This window comes from Lepidochelys kempii, chromosome 11 (genome assembly GCF_965140285.1).
Source record: "Lepidochelys kempii isolate rLepKem1 chromosome 11, rLepKem1.hap1, whole genome shotgun sequence".
In the NCBI taxonomy this organism is placed as follows: Eukaryota; Metazoa; Chordata; order Testudines; family Cheloniidae; genus Lepidochelys; species Lepidochelys kempii.
This window is the reverse complement of record NC_136390.1, coordinates 59,665,896-59,687,424: the sequence shown is the minus strand read 5'-3', so window position 1 is coordinate 59,687,424 and position 21,529 is coordinate 59,665,896. Positions and strand designations below refer to the sequence as shown.

General features: G+C 41.1%; 1 protein-coding gene across 1 annotated transcript in view; it reads left to right on the top strand.

The window, feature by feature from the left end:
- Positions 1–21,529, top strand: part of MPP4 (MAGUK p55 scaffold protein 4) — a 57,450-nt gene that overhangs the window by 6,253 nt on the left and 29,668 nt on the right. The window contains exons 2-3 of the mRNA XM_073306434.1: positions 16,446–16,562; positions 20,094–20,191. Coding sequence (XP_073162535.1) covers positions 16,481–16,562; positions 20,094–20,191 — 180 coding nt within the window. The 5' untranslated portion in view covers positions 16,446–16,480. The remainder of the gene's footprint in view (positions 1–16,445; positions 16,563–20,093; positions 20,192–21,529) is intronic.

The following is a 21,529-nucleotide window of genomic DNA, read 5'->3' as shown; positions in this document are numbered from 1 at the left end:
CAACTGATGCTGGTTTGTATTCAGAATATCTTGGAGAACCTGCTATACCTTTAGTCTTCTGGTATTGCACTTAGTTTGTTGAGAGTGAATCTGGCAGCAATTCTGGCTGGCATCTGGCAGCAGGTCTTCCACCCATCCATGCGAAGTCAGTGGTTTTCAAACTCCATGCCAGTGAAGTTCTTGAAAGGCAACACTCATCTCCACGTGCTGGTTAAAGAACTGGTTCCTTTGTGGGACCTTAATGCTGTCTTAATGGCTCTCATGGGACTTCCATTTGAGCCTCTGGCAACTTTTCTCCCTTGTGTGTCAGAAAATTGCTTTCCCTTTGGTGGTAACATCTGCAAGGATAGTGTGAGAGTTGCAGGCTTTGATGGCAGAGCTTCCTTACATGCAATTTTCCAAAGACAAAGTAACCCTGTTGCTCTGCACCCTAAGCTTTTTATCTAAAGTGGCTTCTCGGTTTCACATGAATCAAGTTCTATATCTAGCAGTGTTTTTTCCCTCAGCTACATTCAAGCCCAGGTGAGCAGCATCTTCACACACTGGATGTCATGCAATATTTTAGCTTTTTACCTGGATAGGACTAAACATTGCCATTCATCTCATCCGCCTGTTTCATATGCGGACTGAATGAAGGGGTGAGCGCGCTCTCTTCACAGACTCTCTTTCTTTCAAGGTGGATAACTCCCTTGTATCATGACAGCATACAAAGTAGCTCAGACTATGCCTCCTCAAAAGGTGCAAGATGATTTCACAAGGGCCCCGGCAATGTCGATGGCTTTTGTAAGTGAGGTTCCTATATTGGATATTTGCAGGTCTGCCACTTGGTCCTCTGTGCATACATTTACAGACCACTATGCCATTATTACTGCATCCGGATCAGATGAAAACTTTGGGAAGGCAATTCTGCAGTCCTTGTTTAAATAGACTCAGAGCCCCACCTCCTGCTAGTATTGCTTGAGTCACCTACATGGAATACATGGCTGCATCTAGTCAAAGAAGAAAAAATGGTTACTTACCTGTATTGTAACTGTTGTTGTTTTGAGATGTGATGTAGACATGTATTCCATTCCACAATCTACCCTCTGTCTCCCCTGCCTCAGAGTCCGTACTTTTAATATTCAGTGTGAAGGAACTGAGGAGGGTCTGGGTGGTACTGCTCTCCTATAGACTGGGGAGGGGCTAGGGCCACAGGGTGCAAATGCTGCCCCTACTGGTAGGTAAAATTCTCCAGATTTGTCTGGGCGTGTGCACACTATAGAATACCCATCTGCATAACACCTTGAAGAACAAGTCACAGTACAGGTAAGTAACTGTTTTATCTTGCACCTGTTGATTTCAATAGAAAATTAATCAGGGCTTTATTTGGCTACAGTTAATATTTCCTAAAATTAAAATGTATTTTAAAAATGAATTTTGAAAAGTGTTGAAAAATACTTGGCATTGTCTGTCTGTCTGTCTTCACACACACACACACACCCCGTGGCAGTGTTGCTATTGTCCCTAAATGGTGCGAGGTTGAAAAGTTTAGTTTTAAATTGTTGCATGAAAATTTACTGTAAGCTGACTGACAAACTATTTCTAATTGCAAAACTGACACCATGAATGCACATGTCCTCTGCAGATTTTCCTTTCCAGAAAATGCAAAAATCGACAGCGAGATCCAGCACAGGATCCAGTGCGCAAGTGCTTCCTTTGGGAAATTACTCCAGTGCGTTTTCAGACCATTACCTACGGCAGGACCCCAAGATCCAGGTCTATAAGACAGTTGTTATTCCTATATTCCTTTATGGATGTGAAACCTTTCAACAGCACCTCAAGAGTCTGGAGAGGTACCCACAATGATGCCTTCGGAAGTTCCTTCACATCAAGTGGGAAGATCACTGCACTAACACCAGCATCCTCGCTGAAGCCATTTTCCCCAGCATTGAACCAATGATCCTCATGCACCAATTCTGCTGGGCTGGACATTTTGTGCGGATGCCAGAGTCTCACCTCCCAAAACAAGTCCTTTTACTCTCAGCTCACCCATGGTGGTCAAAGGAAATGCTACAAAGTGTATCAAGACAACTGATGTAGACATCACAAGCTGGGAGAGCATGCCACCAACCAACCCCAGTGGTGCCATGTCCTCCATCAGGCTGTGGCCCATTTCAAAGAGAAGTGCCTTGCCTTCAAAGCTGAAAAGAGAGAGAGAAGGATGGAAAAAGAAAACTTTCTCCCAGCTGGCAGCTAGCCCACCAGGAAATATCTGTACCTATTGAGAGCAGATCTGTGGTTCCAGGATCAGACTCCTGAGTTGTCTCAGGACCCATATATAAATCCGTGGTAGAGATCATCCTCAAATCAAGGGATTGCTGCTGATGATGCCAAGTTACTTTGTTTTAAAAACAATTTAAAAATATTTAGTTTTAGTTTCGAGGAACAAGAGATGGTAGGCCAACTCTTCCTAATTATTTCTCTTCTGGCACCTCCTGGACCTGGCTCCCACTATTTAGTCAAAGGGTTTCTTTGCTTGTCCTTGGGAGATAAAAGCAGAACCCTTCTGGAATTTCTTTGATTAGCTTTAACATTTTGTAATATAATTAGCTATAGATGTATATTGTTACATTTCTAAATATTCTGGCTATACCACTGGTGTAGCTATATCAATATTCAGCAAAGGTGCAAACAAGTTTGTAATGACTTAAACAAAATAAAAGTAGTTTGTTTAATATTATTTTGCATCAATATAGAGGTCCCCTGCCTCTCCTCCCCCAAGGTAACTATTTGATTATTCTTACTTCCTAGAGAAAGGTCCCCATCTAACGGCTGAAAGCAAGATAAGTGCTGGGAATGGGGAGGTGGAAAATGTGGGAAGGTTACTTTATACCGCTTTGTAAGAATCTTACCAGCAGAGGAAGTGGGGCTACTGATCTGCCATCTTCTGACAGGTGTGAAGTCCAAACATTTATAGTAAATATAGGGAAGCAGAGCTGACATTAAACCACTAAAGTCTGCAAAAACTTGTTAAAAACAAGTTTAGAAAACTTGACAAAACCTGACCACCTCCCGTCTTTCTATGCAATGAAAAGTCCCCCCCATTTTGTTGTCATGCTTTTCTAAATAAGGCCAAACTCCTCTCTTCCCCCCTCCCCATGCAGACTTCAGGGGAAGCCACATACATGCATCAGAGGGCAGGATTTGGCTCAATGTTTATAAAGGGCTATTCCGTTTCACATTCCTATACATACTGTCTCCCTAATCCTTCCTCAGAGACATACCTGTATTTCCTCTCTGTACTTCAAAACTTTATCATGATACTGCTGATCCTTTATTTGTTATCAATATATCTGCCTATCTTATACTGTCTGTTCATCAACAGCTCACCTGCTTACCTAAGATTACACTGAAAAAAAGCATGCTACAACAAAATCCAAATGTTCCCAGCCTGGGTGCAATTGATATACCTGAATCTCCATTTTACCAGCCTATAGAATTTGCAGTGCCTGATGCAAATCAATTTCTAGATGGACAAAACTTTTGTTGTTTAGCATTTACAGTAATCTATTTTTATACACCCATTCTTGATTATGGTTAGCAGAGACCAATATTGTTTGCAAATTTTGTGCTTTTGTTTCTTCTCCTCTTGGGTGTGAACATTTTTCTGGGAAAATACCAAACAAGGTGTCAATAAAGAATATCACAATAAAGCCAAATATGTGTACAAACTCAATTAGAAATATTAATTGAGCTTCAATGCAAAATTCTGTTCAGCTGTTATCTCAGCCTTGATAGAGTAAAATATTTGTGTAGATACAACAACACACTCTCTCATATTTGTACTAGTAAAGGTACTTCAGAGCTTTCAGGCTAGAGGGAACTGTAGGTTCAGCAAGATAGTGGGCTTTTCATATGGCTGAACTAACTAGCCAATCCAAAAAACTGACAGGCTTCTGGCAGGCTTCCTGTTTATGTACAAGTCCAGAAGATGAAAGACATTCCTGTCCATCCAAGCATAAGGTTGATGCAAGGTCTGCATGATGCACTTCAGAAAATAAGATGACAACATTTGAAATGGAGGACAGTTGAAGCCAACTACCATATTTTAAAGTCTTGTCAAGGTACTTAAATTGTAATGCTTAACTCTGGATGCCCAAGCTAATGGTTGTGTTGAACAAGTCAACATATAATGACTACTAGTATTTATGGATCGTTTCAGTATAGATTTTTTTTTTTTAAAGGAAGAAGATACCATTGCAACTCTATATACAAACAGAAAAAAAACCTATTTAAAATGTAAGATGTTTCATTTTTTGAGAGCAAAATTCTCAAACATAGCAAAGACTCCTTAAACTATAATAATAATTAATAATTTTTGGCTCTTATGGCATTTTTCATTAGTGGATCTTACAATGCTTCAAATCTTTTATATATTTATCCTTTCAGAATACCTCCGAGGGAGGAAAGTATTCCTCCATTTTATAGTTACTGACAAAGTCCCAGGTAGTCTTCAATCATCCTAAATACATGTCTTTTTAGTAGAAACATTTATAAACCAATTGTCCTCTACTTTCTCCTTATCCCCTTCCCACCCCAAAAAATTATATTTAAGTAGAAGAAGGTCAAACTTTTATTGGTGGTTCCAATGCTATAAGTGACTTATTTAATCAGAATCCTGTTGGCTTATGGTGATAAAAATTAGTTTTTAGCCTTGTGGAGTTTCCAAAGGGATTACTTTCTTTTCTCTACAAGTACATTCTTGGGAAGTCCAAATAAAAATATTGTTGTTATTTAAACATCTTTACCATATTTATGTGACTATATATTTACTATATGTACACATGAGAAAAGATGAAGGTGTTTGATACAAGTCATCCAAGACTTTTTAGCCAATATAGAAATGGTGAACTACTTCAATATAGATACAATATTATACAATATATTGTATATTCAATACAATACAATATAGAAATGGTGTGCATTTTAACAATCTTCTGATATTTTAATAGTTCCTTCTAATTTATCAAGACATTTATGTGACCATCACATTAATATTTGAGTGATCTCAAAAGGTTTCAGCTTGAAATCCTAGTTTGTATAATTGTAGAAAGATTTCTTCCTGGGCCGCAGTTTTTGGATGTATCTGAGAAGTTGTCCTTTCAGTCCAAAAGCTATTCTGTATGGTTGATGGGTCTGATATTGTCCTATTGAAACTTTGCCACTGAGTTCAACAGGGAAAAAAATCAGGCCCCTTGATGCTTTGAGAACAAAATTGTTCACTTTAAAATGTGGTTTTGTTAGCCATATGTAATACTGAATATTTTGGGGGGAGTCAGGGATAGGTGACAATTGAAAAATAAAATTGCGGTGGTCCTAAGAGAAGAAGTAAGTATTTTCAAATACTGTGTAGACTTATGACTGAGGAAGAAAGGTTAGGCAGCAATGTAAATTATTGGTCTAGCTGTAGATTTTCGAGGTAGGTAATTTTTAGAACTTCTGTGCACAGAAAATATCAAGTTGAAACATGCGATGGGAGAATTGCTATTGAAAAGGAACAGTGTATCATGCTAAATATCATGCAGATTTGACTTGAGCAAATACAATTTAAAATAAACGGAAATAATTTTCTTCTTCTGCTCACCTGCCAAGATTTAAATTCAGGGTTCGGTTTTTCTTCTACAACAGCTGATCACGTTACAAACAGTATTTTCCTGTGTCTCTTGTAGAAGATCAAAATTCATGTCAGTTTCAGTAGAAACAATTAACCTTGACCTGTGGTTCAAAGCACATTAAAAGCCCCAATTTGTTTTTTTAAAGCGTGAGGAAGAAAGTAGGAAAAAAAATTTAACCTTAAAATGCAACTGATTTAAGGACAGTAAATGGTTCCCCCTCAGCCCTTCCCCATTTCTTGCTCGTGAAAGGGACTTTGTACCTGCAAAGATGTGGCAATTTCTAACAGTGCCGATTGTCTGATGTGAAGTCTGAGAATTGAATAACTTGCTTTAGGTTTATAATCCCCTTATGCAACTCAATGATGTTGCGAATGTGTTTTGTCCTCTGATTGGTGGAAACAACTGAATGTGTGAGTGGATTATTTCTGATCTTTCTGATGTATGGCTCAATTATTAGCTGACAAGATTCTTGGGAGTAAATGTGTATCAGACAAGATTCCTCTTTTCAACCTTTGTGGTCTGATGCAGTAAGGGGCAGCTTTGATTGTATGCTCCTGTAGGTAACCAAGAAATGAGTTAACCTGCAGGGATTCTCTCCCTTTATTACTTGTCTTACCACATTTTGTTTTACCACATTTTGTTCATAAATTAAAATCTGGGTATTTCTTCCTTGTTACAGGATTTCAGCTTGCGTGTAATAGGAGATCAAAGCTAAAATATTACATATTCTCTTCATCTGCATTTACAGGCGTGGTACTGCAGAGAGACCTTAAGAACCAAGTGTGTTGGCCATTGGGGAAAGTTGGTGGGAACAAGTAACTACATAAGTTAAAGATGATTAAAAGTAGGCTTTTTATGCAAGAAAAGGGTTAAGAAGATTTCTCCTCTCCCTGGTTCTAAGGTTAGATTTCTGCGGATTAGAAAGGGGAGGATGTCCATAGATTAGCTAAGGCGGTGAGGTGATTTAGGCTACTAATAGCCCACAGATATTCTTCCTTGTGGCAATTCTACATGATTGGAACATGGTGTATACTGCAGCATTTACAGGTAAGAAATTTTACACTCTGCTGAAAGAGACAAATTGTACAGCATAGATGCATTTCTCACCTGCAACTGTGAAATTTGTTTTTGATGTCGTTGCTGTGACATAATTCTAGGTAAACCAATTTAAATGTCTTTAAAATATCTGGCTTGTACCAATGGGACCCTAATTAAACTTGTGACATCTGTTTAGTTCTTTGCCTGCTAGCTAAAGATTTGACGTTGGAAACTTGTGTAGGGGAAAAGTTATTCCTTAATAAAAATAGGATCATGTGATTTTTGTTAACAGAATTTTGTTGACTTCAACAAATGCATTTTTTCCAAAACTTCAGAAGGCATTATGATACTGACAGGTTCTACCCAGTAGAATGAGTAATTATTCTGCTAGTAAAGATCCAGATTAATTTTCTAACTGCTTTTATTGCTATTGTATGTAATGTAATAGACTGGTCAAATATCCCTTGCTTTGCATTTGTTTTTTAAAACAACTTTTTTAATATCTCATTCTTATGATGAATGATTTTGCCATGTGTGTCAATGAGTTAATTTTCATACTTTATTATACGTCAGCCAGCATGTGTTTAAGCAATAAACATGAACTAACTGTGGCTGATCTGTGTACCCAAGGCCAAATTATCAGCTGAAAGAGAGTATGATGACTGCTTCACAGAACTCCACGTGCACTGTAAATCGTAATTTCCTTATGTAATACTCTACCTAATCGGCAGACTCTTTGACAGTGGAACTGTCCCGATATAAACAATATTACATACATGTAGTGGCGGTAGTAGGAAATTGCTCAGGAGGGAAGTAGAAGTCAACATGTAACTGAATGTAGATCAGTGCAAATAATGTGCAAATATTTTGTTACATTAGCAACTTTAGCATGTGGACATCAATACCGTGGCACCATGGAATAACTTCAAGAACAGATCTCAATATTTACTCTTTTGATGTCAAAAACAGGGTAGAGTAAATCCAAAATTTTATATATATAAAAACCGTAATATTATCTTTGACCAGTAGATCTCAAAGCAGTTTACAAAGTCAGGGAAGTATGCTATCCTCATTGCATCAATGGGAAAACTGAGGCATAGCAATCAAGTGACTTTTCCAGTTTTAGTTTGTTGTTTAACAAAGCATTAGAAACTTTTGAGAAGGGCAGGTCAGTGGAAGCACGTTGTATCTGTTCTCGGGCATATACACTGCCTGCTTAACACCTTAAATTTCACCTGGAAGTGAATAATTACAGCTGGTTGAATATTCATCAAACAATTCATTAATTTTTTCAGTTAAGGTTTTTGCATTTTTTCACGCTGCCCTAGTACTAATTTGTAATCTACAAAGAGCTAAATTATCTAGGTCCTGGTAATCTTATAGATTGGCTCATCTTCTTCCTCTATATTCTGCCACATCAGTGCTCAGTAGCATCACTGATATTGCAAGGCAGCTTGCAGGAGATGTAGGCAGGATTTTCTGAATGTCTGGACTTCATCTCTGGCATTTGTTCTCAGTAGAAATTCATCCGAGTTCAAATCTGGCCATGTTCAGAAAGCTCTGTAAATTTGCACCCATGTGACTAATGGTAGGTATTAGAATTTCCCTTGGAATTAATTCCCTGCCAGTATTTGTTCTTGGTAGTTGGCTCAATAGATGCAGGAGTTCTGCATCCTGCTGTTGAAGAAATGTGCTTTTTCATCCAAACTTTGTGGTGTACCCAGATACTATGGTGATGCATACTTCTTAAAATGTGTGTAATGTATATACACTTTTATGCTTTTGGGAACAGTGCTACATTGGTAGGGAGATAAGCCAAATATTCTAGTAGTTCTTTGCCATCTAATTTATTATGATCCTGGGTTGAGGAGACTCTCTGGGCTGTGACACCTGTAGAATACATGATCATATCAGTGCTAGAACAGATTGGCAGAGTCCCACCTGCTAATCCAGAGGAGGGCAAACTGTGGCCCGTGGGCCATATCTGGGCCTGTCAGGGTTTTCAGTCCAGCCCGTGGGATTGCCAGCCCCGTAGCACAGTGGGGCTAAGGCAGGCTCCCTGCCTGCCCTGGCCTTGCGCCACTCCCAGAAGCACTGCCCTGGCCTGTAGGCACCACCCCCTGCATCTCCCATTGGCTGGGAACGGGGAACCGCAGCCAATCAGAGTTTGGGTATGGTACCTGAAGGTCAGGGCAGCATGCGGCGGAGCTGCCTGCCCAACCCCACCCCCATGAGCCACTGCTGGACACGCTCGCTATTTCCGGGAGCGGCGTGGGGCCAGGGCAGGCAGGGAGCCTGCCTTAGCCCCACTGCGCGACGCTGCCACCCCAGAGCTGCTCAAGCTAAGTGGCGCCAGGCCAGAGCCCGCACCCCCAAACCGCTCCTGCACCCTAACCCCATGCCCTGCACCCCAACCCCCTCCTGCACCTGAGCCCCCTGCTGCACCCCAACCCCTTGCCCTGAGCTCCCTAGCCCCCTGTTGTGCCCTGCCACACCCCAACCCCCTGCCCTGAGCGCCCTGCCACACCCCACACCCCCCTTGCACAGTGCACCCCCTCCCACACCCCACACTCTCTCCTGCCCCCCAACCTCCTGCCCCAGCCCTACATTCATGGCCCTGCATATAAATTCTCCAAATAGATATTGCCCTTGGGCCAAAAAGTTTGTCCACCCGTGTGCTAATCCCTGTAGAAGATATCATCATAATTATCCTCCTTTCCCTAGTAGCTACCTGGGTAGGCCATGTGGTTGGATGAGTCTTGCTTGCTGCTGCTTTTTAACGGCCTGTCTTGGATCAAGGGATGTGTCTGTCCCTTAGTGGTTCCTGATTATCTTTCACCACTAGCATCTACTAAAGTCAGGCTTCATGGGTCTCACAAGTTGAAAGATCCTCTGCTTTGGCTTAGTGCCTCATACCCTGGAACAACCCTGAGGTATGTGAGTATTCACTGTAGCCACACTCTTTGCAAATTGCCACCTTTTAACCTATGAAGTGAACCTTGTGAGAAAGAGAGGAATCTGAGTGGCTGATGGAAACTTTTGATATTTAGATGCCTTCTCTTTCAAAGTAAAGTAGGAAACCTACAGTTAGAAGGTAAAAGGGCCCAGAAATCTGTAACTGGTTTTTGTCTATTGACATTCACATCTGGTATCTGACAGCTGCACAAGAGTTCCCACTCAGCTGCTGGCTACCAACAGGCAACAGCTTTCCCAACCCAAGTTTCATGGAAACTGAGGTCAGTGACCATAAGGCGAAAGGCAAGTTCAGAATTAGGTAACATGTACAGCACTTACTTTCAGACCAATCCCACATCCATTCTCAATTAAAACAAATGGTCTGTAAACAGGAGCTATGCATTAGTTTAATGGACAAAGGAGTAAGGGATCTGCCAGAAATTGTAAAGAGACACTGCTCTCAAAAGTCATTATCCCTCCAGAAATGCGCCTGAGCTTTATTTGCGGCATGACTTAGAATCATAGAATATCAGGGTTGGAAGGGACCCCAGAAAGTCATCTAGTCCAACCCCCTGCTCAAAGCAGGACCAATTCCCAGTTAAATCATCCCAGCCAGGGCTTTGTCAAGCCTGACCTTAAAAACCTCTAAGGAAGGAGATTCTACCACCTCCCTAGGTAACGCATTCCAGTGTTTCACCACCCTCTTAGTGAAAAAGTTTTTCCTAATATCCAATCTAAACCTCCCCCGCTGCAACTTGAGACCATTACTCCTCGTTCTGTCATCTGCTACCATTGAGAACAGTCTAGAGCCATCCTCTTTGGAACCCCCTTTCAGGTAGTTGAAAGCAGCTATCAAATCCCCCCTCATTCTTCTCTTCTGCAGGCTAAACAATCCCAGCTCCCTCAGCCTCTTCTCATAAGTCATGTGTTCCAGTCCCCTAATCATTTTTGTTGCCCTTCGCTGGACTCTCTCCAATTTATCCACATCCTTCTTGAAGTGTGGGGCCCAAAACTGGACACAGTACTCCAGATGAGGCCTCACCAATGTCGAATAGAGGGGAACGATCACGTCCCTCGATCTGCTCGCTATGCCCCTACTTATACATCCCAAAATGCCATTGGCCTTCTTGGCAACAAGGGCACACTGCTGACTCATATCCAGCTTCTCGTCCACTGTCACCCCTAGGTCCTTTTCCGCAGAACTGCTGCCTAGCCATTCGGTCCCTAGTCTGTAGCTGTGCATTGGGTTCTTCCGTCCTAAGTGCAGGACCCTGCACTTATCCTTATTGAACCTCATCAGATTTCTTTTGGCCCAATCCTCCAATTTGTCTAGGTCCTTCTGTATCCTATCCCTGCCCTCCAGCGTATCTACCACTCCTCCCAGTTTAGTATCATCCGCAAATTTGCTGAGAGTGCAATCCACACCATCCTCCAGATCATTTATGAAGATATTGAACAAAACCGGCCCCAGGACCGACCCTTGGGGTACTCCACTTGATACCAGCTGCCAACTAGATATGGAGCCATTGATCACTACCCGTTGAGCCCGACAATCTAGCCAGCTTTCTACCCACCTTGTAGTGCATTCATCCAGCCCATACTTCCTTAACTTGCTGACAAGAATACTGTGGGAGACCGTGTCAAAAGCTTTGCTAAAGTCAAGAAACAATACATCCACTGCTTTCCCTTCATCCACAGAACCAGTAATATCATAAAAGGCGATTAGATTAGTCAGGCATGACCTTCCCTTGGTGAATCCATGCTGGCTGTTCCTGATCACTTTCCTCTCATACTTAATTATTTGACAATTATTTACTGTAGTGAAATGTAGCTGCCCAGTGGGAAACCTGTAAAATATGCCTCAGATAGCTACAAATGTGGGTTTTCTTGGTTTGGGTGCCATATCTATTGTGTATACTTCACCTTAGCTGAGAAATACTCAAACTTGAGTTTCCCTTCAGGAGCCAAATATTGATATCAATATTTCTTGCACAAGAGAATTCCCTGTAGGTTGTAAGGAGTACGTAATTGGGCCTTTCATTGAGATGCAGTATTTTTCAACTTGCTTGTATCATAAGAGGATATAATCACGTAGCTCTGCTCCCTTATGCATTGGGCAATACATCAGCATGCAAGTTTGGCTGGTGACTACAATAGTCAAGAAAATAGAGGCAGAGGGATCAGAATTCTGGTGGGAATTTCAATGCGATTATCACAGCTGAAAAGGTTTTGTTTTGGTTTTTGGTTTTTTTGTTTTGGTTTTTGTTTTAGTTTAGACTTCAATAAAGAGAAATAAAAGGTACTCTTATTGGACCTAATACAAGAAGGCAGAAAACTTGAACTACTTCCAAGACTCCCCCAAAACTCTCTTCCTGACCAAGGCTTCTGGGAAAACTTATAATGAAGGTGATATTGTGCATTGTAACATTTTTGTTCTGCTTCCTTTTAGGGTTTATATTTTACCTTACCACATGTGTGTTCTCAGAATCCCCTGTCTACTCCATGGGACATGTAGTGAGAAACCCCATTGTTTGAGACTTTAAATGTGGATTGGACAAAATATGGAAAAGTACAATCAGGAATGAATCCTAGCCTTAACAGTTTGGTCTTTATTGTTTATGAATTGTATAGTTTGAAAAGTGCTTTGAGATCCCTGAGGATGGAAGACTGGCTCTATAAAAATACGTCATTATTTTTTGTCTCGTATTCACCAGCTACCACAAAATTTATATATGTGGTAACAAATACATGGAGATGAGCATGGTCATCCTACATAACTTTAAAACTTTTAGACTACTCAAAATGAAATTTTGCAGTGTAGCTTCAACTTCTCAATGTAAACCGCAGTTCCCAGAAAGCCTGTGTGTGATAAAGGGATTTTTTTAAACCAAGAAAATCTCTTCTCAGATGGGGTATGGATGTCTTATCAGTATAATCTTAAAAATAAATTGCACTCAAGTCTGGCTCCACATTCCCAGTTCAGAGCTGTTGAGACATATCTCCACTTCTTCAATGTCTGAATAGTTATCAAGCTACAAATGGTTTAGGACTAGTTTTTCACAATAAGAAATGAATTGGACTTCTCCACACAGACTATAGGGGTACGTTTACAGAAACATTGCCTCCCCTTCTGTGGGTGCAGTTTGCACTTGCATTTTGGAACCAGTCTGAACAGTTGCACCTAAACGGCAAATATATCACAAAATCCTGCAGTTAGTAATGTGTTTTCAGTATGACTGAAATGAATGGAAGCTAGGAGTCCTCCTATCCTGAATTCATTTACTCCTTCATATAGCATTTTCTTTCCTTCACTCTGCCACCCTGCAATAAAGGATTTCTGCATTGCTCTTTCTAATGGCTCAGTAGTTTAGGAAGCAGGTATTTAATGATCTGTCTTACATAGCCTCCTTGGTTTAAATCCCAGCATTAGGCAGATCAGCTCTGCTTAACAAAGGGGAAGACAGACTCTTAAAGGAACAGATTCAAAGTTATTGAGGAACATTAAATACCGGCACCTACAAGATACAGGGGGGAAAACCTCTGCATGTATAAAATGTATGAATAATAGTTCGAGTCATTAGAGGAAATGAAGTAGAAACTGCTCAGATTATTGTTGGGGTAGGAAAATCACACTGTGCTGGGGGAAGCCTGGGTTATGTTTTTTTTTAAAAAAAAAAAACAATAAGGCATGTTTTCAAAGACTATTCTTTACCATCTCTTGGAATAGAATTATACAAGCAGTACACGAGAACCTACCAGATCCCCAAACGTTTAAAATGGTACTTTTCTTTGCTCCCTTATGGGGCAAATTTGTGGTGAATAGGGTATATTCAATAGTACGTTGATTAAACCATAATCGGGTATCTCTTCTGAATTCTCTCCCTGATCCCAGCTGCCTTTTCAAGATAGGGCATGACCCAAGAGAAGAAGTGCCTTTCAAAAATAGGCACTAAGAAGTGCAGTAAAAGTGACAGTAATTCCTTCTGCTTTTATAAGCAGATCATGATAATAAATCTCTTGGTGTACCTTATAAATTTCCCATCCACAGTAGTGGGAAAATGGCTGCCTTCTTGCCTTGGTAATCCAGGAGATAAACTGCAGTATATCTAAAACAGGTTGGTATGGTATTTACTACTTGTACATTAGTATTGTTATTGGTTCCCTTGCTCAAATGTTTTGTGTTGCAATTCATTACTGTTTGTGAGAGGCATTACCTTTGGATTGAGCTATAACATAGGAATTTCTCAGTGGAAGGGTTTTCTTCAATGTTAATTTTATAATTGTAATCTTGGCTATACCTTGAAACCTTACGCAGAACACTGTTGAAGACACAGATCATATTAGGGTCCAGGAGACACACTAGGTTGATACAGATCTTTTACTTTTGGAGACCTAGGTTTCAAATCTGATAGATTGCATGTGACTGAATGTGGTGTGTTCATCCTGTTCCTTCAGATTCATGAATGGCACTGAGCTGCTGGAAATGAAAAACTGAACATAAAACTTCAGTTTTCTCTAGAATAGATGATTCACTCTTCCGCCACTGTAAAATACCAGTTCTAAAAATCCTTGATCCAGTCTCCCTATAGCAACAATTGCTAAAAGAAATGGAATGGAGAGTTTCCTCTGATTTCAGTCTGGGTGTGTTGTCCATTGTGTCTAATCATTAATTTAAAATGTAATCATTTGACAGATTTCATTTGCCCATATGTTGTGTACTTAAAAAAAAGTTTAAAGAACTTGTTTAAGTTGCAAGCATTTTTGAATGCCATGATTCATGCTGCTGTGGAAAGTATTAGTGTTTCCATAATCAAACACCATTTTCAGGTTTTATATCATGGGCTGCCCTAAAGAGAGGAAAATTTTGCCTTTGATTACTAAATAATTTTAATTTTAATGTCTTCGTTTTTCCATACAGAAAGTATAGGCAAGTCTAGATTATTTTGCAAATACTCAGATAAGACTGTTTAGACCCCAGTCTTGCAAACACTGCTGCACATGCTTAACTTTACTCTTGCCATCAATTCTAGTGATGTCACCTGGGTACAGCTGAGCATGTTTATAAGTGTTTTCAGGATCAGGATCTTAGTTCTCGAAGGCAAAGTTGCTAAGTTTTTAGGCGTGACTGCTGTATTAAGCTGCCCATAAAAATGTAAATTGGGCTTAATGTTATCATAGAGATTGTTGGAAGGAATTTTTTGAGAAATTGAGGAAAAAATTAGTGTTTTTATGAGTGAAAACAAAAAATGGAATTTATTGGTTTTTAATGCTGTTTTTGGTGTACGCTTTACATTTCATAATTTTATACCTAAAATTTTAGAGGGATACTGTAAGGCTGTTCATACAGTAAGTTTGATGAAAGCCTATATTAATAGCAGTGTTTGTAATTTTAATGAAATTGAAAATCACTTTGGATTTAAATGGCTTCTTTCCCTTGCTCACTGTAGCATTGAACTAGTGCATGAGAACTAGGGTGTGGTAGCGATAAGCCTACTTTTATTGTCCAAGATGAAAGAAATACCAAGAAGTCAATACCTTGGAATGCCTGGCAAAGTCTGGAATACCAGAGCAACTTGGAGGCAATTAAACTCTTTATACGAAGACGTCTTTGCAGATTCTGGCCCTGTTAGTGGTAGGAAAGCAAATCTGATTTTCCAAGTTCTTTCAATATGAATAGTCTAACGTATTAGTAATAGGTCAAGAAATTTGGTTTATTTTTAAATATGACTCTTAACTTGACGGTTCCTGTAGACTGAAAAACGGGCTATTCATTTTTATTTTCAGATACCTTGGGGGAAACAAATTACAGCTGTCCATGGTGGTGCATTTAAAAATGTGGCGTATGGCATGCTTTCACACGGATGACTTGTTTTTGAGGGGGCAGTGGAAACTTCATAATTTAAATACAGTGGCTTAGTGTAATACTGTAATGCAGATTTTGAGTTCATAGACACTCCTTGAAAACATGCAACTTAAACCCTCCCCTCCCACTGCAAGGAGCCAGTATAGTTCAGTCATATCTAAACTGAGTTTTGTAAAATGTGGATGTACCCAAAAAACTATAACAGCTTTATGGCAAATGGGGCAAACTCTTCAAAGTATTGCTAATTATGAATTCACATAAGACTACCACTAAATCTACAATTACTTTTGACTATGGATTCCCAAATTTTTGTCCCGCTAAGAGCCACATTAGCAACTTACCATGAATTGGAGGGCTGTATGTGAGGCGTAAACAGATTTGAGCCGTACTGTCTGAGTGATGCCTTGTTTAATACGGTGGTAAAATTCGAACAGTTAATGGTTTGACCAGATAAGCCTTTCCCATTAACTGCTGATAATATTAAATGTGGTCTTGCACCAAGATGTGCTACAAGCAGCCAGAGACTCTTTTGATCAAGGTAAAGAAATGCACCTTAGCAGAAGCGTCCCATGGAGAATACATCTACTTACTAATTTAAATATAGCCATGGACTACTTTTGACCTGTAGGCTGCCCATTGAGCACCAGGGCTTTGTGCACCATATTCTTCTGCTCTGTTTAAATTAGAGATGAACAAGGCTAAAAGCATTTTAATTTGAATTCCACCCTAACCTTTAGCAGTCGACATGGACTCAAACTGAGATGCAAGTCCTGCCAGTTTGGTTTTCTCGGCCCATATCTAATTTAAACTGGTCGTGATCTTGTTTTGTGACATTTGAATCTGAAACACTATTTTCATCCCCCATTGTATTTTTGTTCTACTTTCTTTCTTACAAATCGAAAGTTATTCCAACATGCTCATTCTTTGTTTCCCAGTTCGGAGTCTGTTTTGTGAAACATTGCTGCTGTGAATGATCCATTCAGAGAAACAAGGAGAATCTCCTAGAAGGAAGGAGAAGATGGAGATGCTTGCAGTACATGGCCAGGAAACCGGTACAGCACATAACTCTTGTGTTTCTTTTTCAAAACAAGAAAGAACATGCAGATTTTCTTATCAAGTCAGCAGATATTTTAAAATATTACTGATAGTATATATCACAAGACTAAATTCCAAGCAAGAACAGGATTTTTGATTCTTTATATAGTACCAGACAGGTGTGAGTCAGGCTTTACAGGCACAATTGAGGTAAGGGCTTAAATTTTTATAAGTGAGTAGTGAATTTGGGAAGCCTGCTTTTAAATGCCTTAAAAGAGTCTGATTTTTTTTTCAGAAAGCGCTGAGCACCTTCCCTCCAAATCAGGCACCTGTTTAAAATTTCTCAAATTGAGCATCCAAAATCACTAGTGTTTCCCAATAATGTAGGTCAAAGTCCGTACCTCAAAAAGCTGACACTCTCTAAGGCACTGATTTGGCAAACAAGCACCTGAATAATTTTATTTTGAAGTCAGTTAATTTAAAGCTAAGCACAGGCATAAGGCTCAAGGCCTAAAGTGATAGCAAAACCAAAATGAACTGTCAATAAATGTAGAGAGGCTGTGGACAGGAGGGCAGGAAACAAAAGAAGAGATGTAGTCTTTGTCTGGCGTAACTATCTGCAGTGGCCCAAGCTGACTGTATTGTAGCTAGGTTGTTTTTTTTTTAATATAAATTTTATGTGAGGGAATGATCAGTCGGGTGGAAGAATTGAGGTTTTATGAGACATTTGAATGAGAAGGAACTTGTTTGGTGCACTAGATCAGGGAGATATTTGCAAGCATAAAGGCAGCACAGAAAAAAGCACAAAAAGGGTGTAGCGTAGAGAGAGTGCGAGAGCGAGCGAGCATGGAGCACGGGGCCTGGTGCAAGACTTGAGGCCTGAACCACAGTCAGCAAATCCAGGCTAAGCTGTGAACCAAAGTCAGGCCATGTATTAAAAGCAGGTGCTTACACGTTCGCAGTCTGATACATAAACTTGGCAAGGGTACTGCTAGCGTTGCTAAAACACAGGCACTCCTAAGAAGTACCTGGCACTGGGTATGTACGTGAACACCTTCCAAAAGATGAGCCCAGGTACACCCTCACCTAGCGCAAAATAAGAGGGTTTGATAGAAGTGATGAAGAGGGATGTTTTGCCCGAGACATCAGGAGCAAGGTACAAGGGGAGGTAACAAGCAGATGTCATGAAACCCATAAGGTAGTAAGTAAGTTTTGTCTCAGTCGATAAATGTTGGGGTACCTCACCTTAATTCTTTGTGCAGACGAGGTAACAGAAGAGACTCCCACAGCTGACTGAGCCACTCCTTACCACTCCTAACCATGTGTTAGTGTACCTGTAACCACAGAGACAGGGAGCCGGTATGTGTCTTGAGCGCAATAAACTTGGCCAAGTGCCTTTGTCACCGAACTGAGCCTGTGGTCTTTCTTGCGTGTAACATCAAGGTCTGCTAAGTTAGCAGGCTGCACTCTCTTCCAATGCTGATAACACCGGAGCTCCAAGAAGAGAAGCTGTCATAAATGTAAAGGGAAGGGTAAACACCTTTAAAATCCCTCCTGGCCAGAGGAAAAACCCTTTCACCTGTAAAGGGTTAAGAAGCTAGGATAACCTCGCTGGCACCTGACCAAAATGACCAATGAGGAGACAAGATGCTTTCAAAGCTGGAGGGGGGAGAAACAAAGGTTCTCTCTGTCTGGGTGATGCTTTTGCCGGGAACAGAAAATGAAAGGAGTCTTAGAACTTAGTAAGTAATCTAGCTAGATAGGTGTTAGATTCTGTTTTGTTTAAATGGCTGATAAAATAAGCTGTGGTGAATGGAATGTATATTCCTATTTTTGTGTCTTTTTGTAACTTAAAGTTTTGCCTAGAGGGATTCCCTATGTTTTGAATCTGTTTACCCTGTAAGGTATTTACCATCCTGATTTTACAGAGGTGATTCTTTTACTTTTTCTTCAATTAAAATTCTTCTTTTAAGAACCTGATTGCTTTTTCATTGTTCTTAAGATCCAAGGGTTTGGATCTGTGTTCACCAATGCAAATTGGTGAGGATTTTCTCCAGGAAAGGGGGTGTAGGGTTTGGGAGGATTTTGGGGGGAAAGACGTTTCCAAGCGGGCTCTTTCCCTGTTATATATTTGTTAGATGCTTGGTGGTGGCAGCAATAAAGTCCAAGGGCAAAAGGTAAAATAGTTTGTACCTTGGGGAAGTTTTAACCTAAGCTGGTAAAAATAAGCTTAGGGGGTTTTCATCTAGGTCCCCATATCTGTACCCTAGAGTTCAGAGTGGGGAAGGAACCTTGACAGAAGCACTGAGCATCTGTAACAGCTTAGTAGCCTGGACAGTGTTACTGTGGCAACGACATTCCAGCCTTCAGCGCTTAACAACAAAGGGGAGTGAAAGAAGGAAATGAAGAGAATATGTTGTCCCTTGACTGGTTTTACTAGTGAGATGCTTGACTTGAGGCAGGACGGAGAAGCATAGTCACCCCATGGAAGCACAAAAAAGGAAGAGAGGAAATAATAGAAAGTGTTGAAAATCGGAGTGTATTTGGGGGTGAGGGAGCAGATCAGTTTTATTTGGCCTGTGTCAGAAAATCATCTAGGAGCAGATTTACAAAGGTATTTAGGCACTTGAAGATGCAGCTTGGTGCCTAGTGGGATTTACAAAGTGCCTCAGTGAATTAGATGCATAGGTCCTATTGACTTTCAATGGGAGTTAGCCACATATCCTCAGACTTTCATATGTTAATATTTTCAGTTTTCTCATATTTCCTGGGCAGAGCATAGGACTTTAGAAATGATCCAATACTGCTGGAAAAATCTAGTTTCCTGTTGCATATAGGCCTGATTTTGAATAATGGTCATAAACTGATAAGGGCCAAAAGTCTTATGCCTCCTTCAGATTCTAAATAGGTCTAGATTTCCATTGTGTCTGCACACTATTCCTGTTCTCTTTATGTAGGGGAAATGGTGGTGTTTCTGATAAGAATGACTCTTTCCCCATTCCCAGCAGGTAAAGTACAGGATGGCTGATAGTGGTACAGATTTATTAACTGAACTATCAGGTCAGACTGGAATGTGCATCATTATTATATATTAGATAGCCCTTGAGATGTGGTTGGCACTTTCCGCTGTTGAGAAGAGATACAAACCCTGCCCCCAAAAGAGTTTACAATCTAAAAGAAATCCCTAAAACATGGGCAAGGCAGAGTTACTACAGTACATGGTTGGAATAAATGTCAACTTGGATTCAAACTTAGTAGGTGTGGAATGCCTATGGGGAATATGTTTCTCTGATCAGTGGACAATTGCTTGCCCTGCACAAATACAGCTGATAAGAAGGTATGTACCATAGAGCTGAGGACAGGGAGCCTTTTCTTAAGGAATTACCAGTTGGGTATCTGGGACACATTATAAGGGAATGTAAATTCAAATGAATTACCTTCTCAGAGGTCTGGGCCAATACTTGGCTTTTTTGTTCAGCTGTTGGTGCTGAAATGCACTGCACTTCCTTGTTTCTTGGGCTCACGTTTATCTCATGTTCTGACTCTAGTGTTACAAGAATTGAGTCTGTTCTGTAAAAGAGATGTCAATGGAGTTGGAGTGTTATACGACCTGCTCAGATCTCCCTGGCTGCAAGCTCTCCTAAAGGTAAAGTCCTCTTTGTCTGCAAGGTCAGTCTTCCTTAGAGAAGAAGGGGAGGGATAGCTCAGTGGTTTGAGCATTGGCCTGCTAAACCCAGGGTTGTGAGTTCAATCTTTGAGGGGGCCATTTAGGGATTTTGGGCAAAAATTGGGGATTGGTCCTGTTTTGAGCAGGGGGTTGGACTAGATGACCTCCTTGAGGTCCCTTCCAACCCTGATATTCTATGATTCTATGAACAATATGTCCAACTGGCATCTGCCTCAATGTGCCATGCGGAGATTGTAGGTTAATTCAGATACTTCTAATTAAGGTGGAAAATCCCAGTGTACCTGGCTAATTGGGTAATACCATGCAATCACAGGGAGATTTAAGATTGGCTGCAGGTGGTGATCTGTACCCCAGTTGTAAAATGGGGGTGATGTCCTGTTTTGTACAAATGAATGAATGAAAAGTGCTATATGAGGGTGAAATATTATTTACTATTGATTGCATTGGTGTGATGTATAATCAAGGGCTGTACTTTAGCATCAGACTAAACTGGGAAGGAAATTTTTCCTGTTAGACAAAATAGTTCAAAAAACTAAGTTAAACATTTTAGCAGGAAAGTAACTTAAGGTCTGTAAACAGGTCCAATGTTAATAAAACAAAAATAAAAAAAACCTTCCAGGTCACTGGTCACCAACCTAGAGGATTTCCCAGTCGATTGCGATCTCTGGCAGCGCAGCGTGGCTGCCACTAAGGCAGACTCCCTACCCAACGCCGCTCCCAGAAGCAGCTGGCGTGGCCCCACGGGTGTGGGGGAGCAGGGGTCTTCTTCTGTGCGCTGCTCCTGCCTGCAAGCACCACCACCACAGCTTCCATTGGCTGGGAGAGCTGCAGGGGGGGTGCTTGCAGAGAGGGGCAGCGCACGGAGCCACGTGTCTTCCCCTCTCTACCCCCCCGGGGCATGTTGGCCCCTTCTGGGAGCAGTGTGGAGCCAGGGTAGGCAGGGAGCCTGCCTCAGTCTTGCTGCACCCGCCACCGTAAGTGCTGCACTGCTGGATGTAAGTGCTGCCCGGCGGAAGGCTGCACCCCAGCCCTGAGCCCCCTCCTGGAGCCAGCACCCTGTACCCCCTCCTGCACCCCAATACTCTGCCCCAGCTCAGAGCCCCCTCCTGCACCCAAACACCCTCCCAGAGCCAGCACCCTGTACCCTCAACACTCTGCCCCAGGCTGGAGCCCCTTCCTGCACTCAAACTCCCTCCTAGAGCTTGCACCCCTCACCCCCTCCTGCACCCCAACCCCCTGCCCCAGGCTCAGTCCAGAGCCCCCTCCCACACTGTGAACCCCCACCCTAGAGCCCAC